The sequence below is a fragment of the Stylophora pistillata genome, chromosome 3 (genome assembly GCF_964205215.1).
Source record: "Stylophora pistillata chromosome 3, jaStyPist1.2, whole genome shotgun sequence".
Lineage (NCBI taxonomy): Eukaryota > Metazoa > Cnidaria > Anthozoa > Scleractinia > Pocilloporidae > Stylophora > Stylophora pistillata.
In genome coordinates, this window is record NC_142521.1 from 47,205,965 (window position 1) to 47,216,795 (window position 10,831).

Here is a 10,831-nt window from a genome sequence, read left to right on the forward strand (position 1 = left end):
ATTTGCATAAAGCAGCGAACCTCCTTTATAGACAGAATTTGGTTTACAACAATAGATCAGGCCAGTCTTTAAAGAGCGGGTATACAGTTATAACGCATTTTGCACTTTTATGTTTATTAGTGTTAAATGAGTCCAAAACACCTCAGCTTTCCAAGTGTGTGGTATCCATCATCACCTGAACCGGTATCTCCAAACCTCAGTGCCTCACGGGAAGCTTGAGCTTGTCTGTGAGTAAACCGCTATCGTTTCGCCAGGTTTGGTCTCTTTTGTCGCAGTTGCATCTGCGATGTCTGTCTGCACATGTCTTGGTCACGCCACATGCGCACATGTTACCAGAAACAACTCCTCCCCAATACTTCATTTTCTCTCCGTCACGTGACACCCACCAGCTGTTTATGCCGTCCACTCCAGGAAATAGGAGTAATGTGGCATAGCACTCGTACATTATAAACTGCTCACAGTGACTTGATAAATCAGTTCAGCTTGCCAGCTGAAGGAGACTGGTTTTATGGTAAGTGACACTGCGCAAGTACCCTTAAATCCATCCACTTATGTTCTGTTTTCACTGTCGTGACTGACAACTGTCACGCCAACACCGTTCTTGTTAGTCATGTCACAGTAAGCTTCGAATGGTTTCTCCCCGCCCTCTCCATCAGGGTCGATGACGTAGGAGCCACTTGGGAGATTACATAGTTTGTTTTTGACTGCAGGTTTTATCTCCTTAAAAGCAAAGAAGAAAGCAATTGTAACTGATATGTTGCAACCGTCCGTATCAAATTATCCACACAAGGCTTTTCGTGGGAAAAAGGAGTAGATTACTCTTGATATATTTGCTAAAGTTAGGTGAGGTCGTTAAGGGAAAATTCTCAAATTGAGGCCTTGCTGTATTGACCGAGCGATGGCGATGAGGGGAAAAAAAATATATACCCCCTCGTTCGCAGTGAGTTCCACAGGTTCCAGGCTTACAGTCACAGTGATAGGAGTCAGTCCCTTTATATTCTGGAACACAGACAGCACTGTTCTTATAAGGAGCAGCTTCACATCGAGACTGAAAAGAGAGAGATTGAGTCTTAAATAATATATTTACATCTATTAATAAATGACGTGAAAAATCACCAAATATATAAGGAGAGCTTATCAAAGGACTGTAATGATGAAATGTGGCATTTGAAAAGTACTTTCCTGCTGCCCTGTTCTTGTCAGAGGTCAGCAACTCGCAGAGATAAAGACCTTTGGGGTCAGAAAACACTGTCATGTTAAACGAATAACACTTGGGATCATCAACACAAAGGAAAGAGCAGTCCAACGGATCTTTCACTAAAGACGATGCAAGTTTCCCTCCCCATAGGTAGTAGAAGGAATCGCGTTTGAATTTAGCAAACGACGCACTGCCCGTTGTTTATCGATAGAGAGCGCTGTTTTGCATGGCAAACATCAATTCTAACAAAGAAGGAAAAACCAACAAGAGTGGCAGAAGCAACATGATAGTGACCGATGAATTTTCCACATTTGAATGAGTCGCTTCACCTTACAGCAGAGCTTAAATTTAAATGAAAAATAAGTAATTGTTTTGACTTATGACTGTTCAGTGTAATATGATGGTAATTATCTAAAGTGGAGGTGGAACAGGTGAAACCTGGGTGTCGAGTAGAAAATTACTTGGTGCGTTTGAAACGAATCTTCACCCATTTAGGATCAATTTGTACCTTTTTCTATAAGTATCATCTTAAATTTCCGGGAGGAAATGACAAGGTCGAATAAAAGAAAGAAAGAGAAGCTGTAGAGTCTGTAGCAGTTATACGTTCTGGTGAAATATGAACTGATTAAAGTTCCTCGCGTCGCTGCTTTGTTGGATCAAATAATGATGAGGAGTTTCTGTTTACTGTCATACCCCACTTCCAGCAATTGTAGTTCTTAATTCAATTTAAGATTAAACAATTTGGTTACAATGTGTATATGAAGTATATATGATCCTCTCTACTGCGAAGATCATGCATCATACGTATCTAATACCGCAGTTCAAAATATATGAACTTCATATATAGATTGTATCTGATTTATCATCACGGGTTTATTACGAATCAACTCAACGGCCTGCTCCCAGTTGGCTTGTTAGCTCAATTGGTAGAGCGCTGCACTAGTATCGCAGAGGTCAGTGGTTCGAATCCCGTACAGGCCTGATTTTTTTCAGGTCTGATTTTCGCTATTGCATAAATAGCGCTCTCTACTGCGAGGATCGTGCATCATACGTATTAAACAATTTGTACGTGAGTCAGAAGAACCTTTATGTCAATTAATCCGTTTAGGAGAACTTTCCTGCTTCTTTTATAATTTAAATACATAATAACATGTTTTACGCGCTAAAATAAACCTATGAAAACTCTCATTTTCTCATTCGGAAAATATTTGGCTCGAAGTCAGGACGTAAGTACCAAGCGCAGCGAGGTCCGTGCCAGTAGTATAGCACGTCTAACCACCATTTTCCGCGCGGACCCAGGCCGCGCGGAAAATGGTGGTTAGACGTGCTATACTACTCGTGCCTTATGACCAGCCCGACCAAATTAAGCTTAAACAATAAGGCGGAAAAAGAGAGAGGAGCATAAACGAAAAAGACGCTGTACAGTGGCGACTTTAGATATCTGAAGGAGGTGATACGTTAGGTAAAATACGAACCTAAAATTAGTTACATCGTTTAAGTTGAAAACCCGAGGCGCTGCTTCTTTGATCAATCCATGATTCATTTAAAAGTTTACTGTTAAATGTCAGACTCAGCTTTCAGGTTCTTAAAATAATTTAGTTCGGAGTTAGGTAGGTGCTTCATGAAAACCTTACATGTCAATTTGTCCGTTTCGGTAATAAATATACTTTAAAAGTTTACTGTCACATGTCAGATTCAGTTAATGATACGTAAGTGCTTCATGCGAACCCTCTACTCTTTCATGATTCAAATACGTAGAAACATAGTATATGCGCTAATATAAATTCTACTGTGCTTGGTAATAATCTCCGCTCTTTGCAATAACTGTCGCAGTTTGTAAAGACACCGTTGTCCCACTTTGCAGTAATCTCATCTCTTTGCACTTATTACCGCTCTTTTGTAATAAAAACTCTTGTCGCATTTTGTAATAAAAAAGCTGTCACACTTTGTAATAATCTTCGCTCTTTGCAATGACCGCGGCACTTTCTAATAACACTGTCGCCCTAAGTAATAACAGACAATCGCATTCGTTTTAAAAGTAGCTTTCCCACATTTTAACGACACTTTACGCAATTTGTATTAAAAAAAGTAGTCACTCTATGAAATAGCAGACGATGGTATTCTATTGCAAAATAAGTTTTCGCACGTCGTGATAAATTTTCTATGATCGGAAGGCAAGAGGCCTAACAACAGCTATAACCCTTGCCAATAGTTAAAAACCATTCACCGAAGCGGAGGTGGCTGGTGGAGGATATTTATCGAGCCGATGAACACAACAAAAAAGGTGATTTGAGCTCATTTATTCTTGCAAAGATTACCTTATTTCGAGGGGAAATTCTGCGCGAGTTGAATATTCGGAGTTTGAGTGGCCAGTCAGAGCGCGCCTTCAACGCTATCCACTGTGTTAGTCAGTATACTATATACAGTAAGGCTAATAAAAGGTACTAAAGGAGTGTTCTAACATTTTACCACGTGGATGAGACCTTCTGAGATGTGCAATTTTCTTATAAGAATGGTGTTCTGGATTTTCTGCAGTTTCAAATTTCCTGGAGTTTCAATGATTTGTTCCTCAGTGGATTTCTGCCACTAATACAAAAAGTACAAATCACAAGTCCCTTTCACAACTGATATCACCGATAAGATCATCAAAGTTGATATGACCCCAGCTCACAGAACTGTTGTCAACCAGTTTTATACGTGCGCGTTGTCCAATAAATTCTTGGACCTCCCAAGCCTGTCGCGCTATGTCTCCAAGCATTTAGCAGTGGCTTGCCTGACGACCTAACAAGTGAGAAAAAAAAATGAACATAGTACTTAGAAATGAATAAGCAACTCTTCTTTAGAGAAAAAACATGTGTGTTGCAATTTTGCCGGCAGTGAAAAATGGGGTCAATTTGACCAGAGTTGATTAAGACTTTGATTCCGTTTTCGGAACAAAAATGTACAAATTGTCATCTACTGATCTTTTTGACCAAAAGATTGTAAGGAAATTAAATTAATTCGAGTCTATTTAACTTTAGAAACAGTTTTTCACAATTTTATAAAATGTTTGGCAACCGAAAAAAAAGGGTTGCGCAAAGATAGAGATGAAAAAGGGATGGAAGGAAAACGAAGGGGAATTAAGTGTTACTGATAAGGAGACATTTAACAGAAAAACTAAGGCCTACCTGATTGTTGATAATCAACTCTACACGTAAATCTTTTAATTTGAGTTACACCCGCCACCAATCATATACGAGATATTTTTACCCTCGATATGAAAAAGTGGGGTAGTTAGGGTTCCCAGGGGCCCGTCTCCTTGTCCTGTGCCTGCCGTTGCTCCAGGCGAGGGTCGATTTTCGTATCCTCCAATCCACCAGTTTCCTTGTTGAATGGCCGACTCCCTTCCTCGGAATGTTGGGTTGTCGCCATAGGTCGGCTGGTTGTTGAACACCTTTCCTGTCCTAATCCATCTACTGATCCCATCTTCAAAGTCGAATTTACAATCTAAGGAATTTGTAAAGAAAGACTTCATGCCTGACATACACGGATCAGAGTCTTATTTGTTCATTTGTGTACATTTATATCCTCTTCTATTCGTTTTACCTCTAGCTATTAGGCTCATGACGCTGATGTTATATTTTTAAATCATGCACTTAAATTTTCACAGATTCCATGAGGGTTTTAGAAAAAAAAATCAATGCTGTGCTGCAACTGTTGTTCAGTCCCCTGGATACGCCATTTTCTGCACACCCTGAATTAAGACGTCACAGAATTGAGCATAATTTCTTTGTTGAAGTTTACTTCGAATTCAGTGCCCTTTATTTCAACGAATAATAACGTACCATGAAGCATCTTTAGGAGAGCACGTACCTCCTAAGCTTTACAGCGTACTTATTTGTTAATTTATCCAATGCAGCTGTTGACCAGGTCTGAATTTTACACTTCTTAAGCTGATAAAACGCCATGCATCAAAAGAAAGCGTTATACTGTTCCTAGTATATTTTCTATCGCAATTAGTTCCATGGAGTCCAATACTACACTCACAGCGATAGGAGTTCCATTGGTACTCAGGAACACAGACAGCACCGTTCTTGCACGGAGCGCTATCACCTGGAGACTTTGTAAAATTTCATCGAACAAAAAAAAAAACCAAAACAAATAAACTATCAGTATCGCAGAGGTCAGTGGTTCGAATCCCGTACACTGAGGCCTGAATTTTTTCAGGTCTGATTCTCACTATTACTTAAATCGTGCTTTACTGCGAGGATCGTGTACTATACGAAAGGTAATTTTTGTTAATTCTTAGGTCACTTATTTTCTGACAGACGCAGACTCACCTATCAAGTAAGCAGAATCATGTTTATATGTATTAATTGACTTAAACGGGATAAAGACAAAAAATATTCCACAAGGAAAAATTTTCCCTTTTTTTTGCCGAGTCAGAACAAGAAACTCACAACTCATCGACAAATGTGTTTTTTCTATATGTTTTAGCAACAAACCCGTGGACTGGCTCACGCCAACCCGGCTTAAGTCCTACTCAATTCCAGGAGAGCTACTATGGTAAAAGTCCTTATGTACGAACGGCTGTGCATCCAAACATGACGTTGTTGTGCAATCTCGCTTCGTCTGCAAGTTTTTATCGAGTTTAGCTGCGAGCTTTCAAACCTTTCGCCATTGCTTTCCGTTCTGTCCGGTTAGATGTTAGCCGAGTTGGCTTTTATGGACCAAAACGTAGTCAAGGTCCATAAAAACAAACTCGGCCATTTACCTTACCTTTTAATTGTAACATTTTCATTTTCCTCTCTTTTAACACCTCCTTATTTTAAGATGACTGCATATGTAAACAACTCATAGCTCTCCTCCCCCACGTTGAGTTTATATTAATCAGATAACTTGATCGGACAGCATGTAATTCTTTAAGGGGCGGTACCTCTTTTCCAAAGTCTTGCTAATCTAAGCGTAATTCTAATTCCTCGTTTTGGTTACCTGATCTTAACTGGTGATGAACGAAATTTTAGTTAGAAAGTCACTTTGTAACGAATACATATTTCGAAGGAAAGTCCAGAATGCAGGATTTACTTAGTTAAACGTGATTCGTTGGCAAAACGTGATGACGATGTACAATGATTGACAGCCCACTAACTGTCACCTTCATGAACTTCTGACATATTATCCAACTGCTTATGTCATATGCTGTCGTTCGAACACATCGTCCAACTTTCCCCTTTAAAACAACTCAGGCAAGCGTGGCCAACCTGTCAAACAGGTTCCTCTTGTACAACACAAACTAACCAAGTGTCCAAATAACAAGTTACAGTTTATGATCCGACTCACAAAGCAGAGTAAAATTAACGTTTCAATAGAGTACAAATATCCCGAGATATTGTATAGTTGGTTACTTTGTACTGCAGAAAACATGTTTAACCGGTCGGCTGCGCACGCTAAGCTTCTCTATCCGCTTTGCTTTTCACGCCTTTTCACTTTTGTGGAATGAGCAGAAACACGAGATGGCTGAAAAAAAAAAGGAAGTTGGATAATAGATAGCTTGTTCGACGTTTTGGCGTGTAATTTGCATAGTATTATTATTCGTTTGAATTTTGACGAGCCTGCATGGCTCGTCAAAAGACGGCACAATTCATAAAAATACTCGGCGATGCTACACACCAAAACGTCTCAGAAGATTTTTATTTACATTTTTTTTTTATTCGAGTACTATTCTCGCATTCTTTGCATCATACAAACCTTTTCCTACCTTTGGGCTAAAGTGATGGAAGATTCCATTTCTAAGAAGCTTTTCGGTCGCTCTGTACTTGTCAGTTGCCAACAGCTCGCGCAAATGAAGATCATTGGAGTTAAGCAAGTTATGAGAGTTACCTCTTAAGTCATGATACGCTGCCATGTTGAAAGAATAACACTTTGGTTCATCAACACAAAGGAGAGCGCAGTCCAAATGATCTTTCACCATGAACGAAGCTAGTATCTCTACCCATAAGTAATGAACGTGATCACGCTTGAATTCACCAGTTTTGAAATTACCTCTTGTGTTTCGAAAAAGGCTATACTCATTCATGGAAAAAATAAAAAATGTTTGAAAGAGAGCCATGAATTTCATATAGAATCATATTAAAATCGCTTGAATTCGTGCGACTGTAAGTGCAATAATTCTGCCTTGAACACCATTAATATTTATTATCATGAAAACATAAAGTAAGAGGCCGTTAATGACAATAAAACTTGTCATTTATTATTTATTAGTTTAGGACGAATCGTTTCATATTAATGTTGAAGATTTTCTCTCAAATTTGCAATAAGCATGGCTATATTTTATTTAACTTTGTTAATTCAACCGGCACTCTCCTTTTGGAATTAGTGGAGACAGGTAAGCATTAATTTATTTGTGTCAAAGGTGTACGTACTTGAGTAGTATTTTTAATGAACTGGTGACCTCATAAAACGATTATTAATGATTAATTCATAAGTCCCAAGGGCATTCTAACTAAGCACGAACACATCTTTTTCTAAGTTACAAAAGAATCATATAAATACATGTTTTCCTACTTATTATTGTGCATTTCCCATCGTATTTCTTAAAGAGAAGCAGTCTATACATTACAAAGTCATGGAAAATTTAAGCAATTCCATAGCACTTAAACTTTCCAAGGGTGTGATACCCCTGTTCATTTCTACCCGTACCATCCATTCCAGTGTCTCCAAACTTCAGTCGTAACACTGGAAGGTCAGACTTATCAGTCAGTGAACCACTGTCCTCTCTCCACACGCCATCATTTGCATCACAATTACACCCAAAACGTGGATTTGCACATGCTCCGTTCAATCCGCACGCACACTTATTAGTGTTAGATGATGCAGATCCTCCCCAGTACCTCATGGCTTCATCTTTACGTGAAACCCACCACGCAAATCCGTCGTGAAACAAAACCGATCCATAGCATTCGTACTTAATAAACTGCTCGCAGTGGGCCGAGGCAACTGACAGGCTAGCCAACTGTGAAACACTTGACAGCCCAGGTCCAATATAATGGACATAACGGACATAACTCCCTCTGTCTTCATATCCATCAACTAGCATTCTTTCTTCGCTATCGTGACCAACAACTGTCACACCAACTCCACGCTTGTTTGTCATATCACAGGACACAGTAAAAGGTTCGTTCCCTTCTTCTCCATCGGGATCAATGACGTATGAGCCATTTGTGGCACGTAGGCTGTGAGATTTTATGTCACTGCATGTCCTTCCTAATTGATCAGACACAAAAGTATGTCACCTCACTATCCCTAATTTTAGCATAGTAAAGCCTGCATTGATTGGACACTCTGAATAAAGCGATCAATTGCATAAACTGATCCCTGATGTTCCTGGCAAAATGCATGACTCTTGCCCTACTATTCTTCGTTCAACCCTTTCGACAAGAAAAATACGATCGTTTTTTATTTCATTCCCGAGCCGTAAATTTGTCAATTTTCTTATCAACTTTCTTGGTTGGCTCTTTGGAAACTACCAATCCTGGCAGTGTGCACGACTCATATTACATATGAATCCAATAATGGCGTATCCCACCACAGAGTCCTCTGTAGCTGAGGGTTCAGGGTTACTCATGGCAAAACGGAATATGATGGTGTTAAGAAGACGTTGATGAATTTGTGCGCGTGCGACTCTTGTGCACGTGCTTTGGGACTACGTAGGCTAATAACATCGTAAGCAAATCAGGCGGACCTTTTAATTTTGACGGGTGCGATTTTTTAGAGGGAGTTATAAAGTTTTTAGTTTATCGAGTAGCAGTTTTGTTTAATGGTCGTTGTCGTCAGTTTACCGTGAGTCTACAGTTTACCGTGTTGGGATTAAAGTGTTTGTTTGGATTTCCCGTTTCGCTTCCGAACAGATGGTCTGGGGCTCCATTGCTTTTTTTTGTCCCACACTCGTGACAGGATAACATCTTTTTTAAAATTCTATCTAGGTTTTTATGTAACAAATAATGGCATTTTCATGAAACTATTCTCATTCAAACACACTGTGTATCATGGATATTAAAAAAAAATGCAAGACTTGGCCTAATTAAAAAATACATCACTCCCAAATAGTTTTCGATCAATTCTCTTACGTCGCAACTGTGAATTATATCACGAGTCTCGTTAGTTTAGATGGAACTAGTTTCATTCCAACACCTCTCCTGCAAAAAATGAGCCAGTTGGTACTCACACCGTTAGTATTTTGTTCAAACTGAGCCTTTCGTGTCGCTCTTATTCGTTTAGTCGGCAAGCTATTTCTTAATTTGATCACCTGCTTTATACCTACCTTCTTTCTGACATACTGCAAACAAACTTACCCACATACTTTTTAGGCGCAGTTGAAATGTATTGTTACTACTGTATTGTATCAGAAGCACTCGAAATTGCCTCTACTTTCTGAGTTCGTACCTCTTTCTCCACAGTAAATTCCGCGGTATCCTGGCTCACAATTGCAGTGATAGGAGTTCCTTTTATATTCAGGAACACAGGCAGCACCGTTTTTGCAAGGAGAGCTTTCACAAGAAGACTGAAATAAAGCAAAAAATTACGCTGCAATGTAAATTAAGATATACAGAAAAATTAACATTGCTAAACTAAGTAAGATTTTAATGAGAAGTAAGGTAGTTACAAAGCGATGAATAAAATCTAGAAGTGGAAGTAAAACATGCAGATGCGACAAAACATCAAACTTGCCTGCGGGAAATAGTAATGGAAGGTGGAGTTGGCAGAAAATTTATCAGTTTCTCTGTACTTATCTGTGGCCAACAACTCACACAGGTAAAGACCTTTGGAGTCAGGATATGCTGCCAGTTGAATGAATAACATTTTGGTTCACCAACACAAAGGAAAGTGCACTCCAGTTGATCCTCCGTCATGGACGATGTTAGTTTTTCTGCCCATAAGCAGTGAAAGGAATTGATTTGAAATTTTCCAACGGTAACACCGCCCACTGGGAATTGATAACGAACATATTTTTCCTCGGCAAAAATCATATGAAAAGCAAAACACATCAAAGATGTAACTGGAATCATGGCAAAATCGGCCATAAAATTGGCTATTAAATCAGCCATAAAATCAGCTGCCAACTTATATGCGTTGTCGAGTGAAACGCCGAGGCAAAAAAACCACCAAATGTAATTAATTATTACCGTACCTCTTTTGAATCATCTTCTGATTTATTCATAAAAAATGCTCTTTTCTGTTAAATGGAGTATTAAATGTTTAAGGTTTGTAACGAGCGCTGGCTTTTATCCAAAACATCTAATGACTTCGTGTTTCGTGAAATCACTACGGCTGTCTTTTTATTTGCTAAGAAATAGAACACAGTTTCCCAGGTTTTGTACTTTTAATTAAAAATGTCCTTGGCATACGAAGGATGTTGGGAGAGCGCAAGAAAAGATTTACAATCCTTTCGAGTGTTTTGTCGGCATGCAAAGTGGATTTATCACTTTCTAAAACCAGGGAAAATGTGTACTATTTCTATTATAGCGAAAAACGATGTTTAGAGGAGAGAACGATAAGGCTAATATGTAATTTGTTTTGTAATCCCTGTCGTCCACACTCTGTAAAACCGTAAAAAGTGTGAGAAACCAGACAAAACATTTTTTGTTTTAATTCTTT

General features: G+C 39.0%; 2 protein-coding genes and 1 pseudogene across 3 annotated transcripts in view; all 3 read right to left on the reverse strand.

Moving 5' to 3' along the window:
* LOC148736492 (contactin-associated protein 1-like) overlaps positions 1 to 2,434 on the reverse strand; it is a 2,460-nt pseudogene extending 26 nt beyond the window's left edge. The window contains exons 1-2 of the transcript XR_015998510.1: positions 928 to 2,434; positions 1 to 720 (exon numbers count right to left, since the gene is read on the reverse strand). The exon at positions 1 to 720 is cut by the window's left edge and continues 26 nt beyond it. The product of XR_015998510.1 is annotated as a contactin-associated protein 1-like (transcript). The remainder of the gene's footprint in view (positions 721 to 927) is intronic.
* Positions 2,435 to 2,523: 89 nt separating this feature from the next.
* Positions 2,524 to 7,338, reverse strand: LOC148736493 (uncharacterized). The gene is made up of 3 exons (XM_088752469.1): positions 6,926 to 7,338; positions 4,366 to 4,684; positions 2,524 to 3,979 (listed from the first exon to the last, which is right to left on the reverse strand). Exons 1-2 carry the CDS (start codon positions 7,293 to 7,295, stop codon positions 4,401 to 4,403), a joined length of 654 nt encoding a protein of 217 aa, XP_088608595.1. The 5' UTR covers positions 7,296 to 7,338; the 3' UTR covers positions 2,524 to 3,979; positions 4,366 to 4,400.
* A 35-nt stretch (positions 7,339 to 7,373) lies between these two features.
* On the reverse strand, positions 7,374 to 9,834 carry LOC111343252 (neurexin-4-like). The gene is made up of 2 exons (XM_088752470.1): positions 9,620 to 9,834; positions 7,374 to 8,440 (listed from the first exon to the last, which is right to left on the reverse strand). The coding sequence occupies exon 2, from the start codon at positions 8,328 to 8,330 to the stop codon at positions 7,812 to 7,814; it is 519 nt and encodes a 172-aa protein (XP_088608596.1). The 5' UTR covers positions 8,331 to 8,440; positions 9,620 to 9,834; the 3' UTR covers positions 7,374 to 7,811.
* Positions 9,835 to 10,831: the final 997 nt, after the last annotated feature.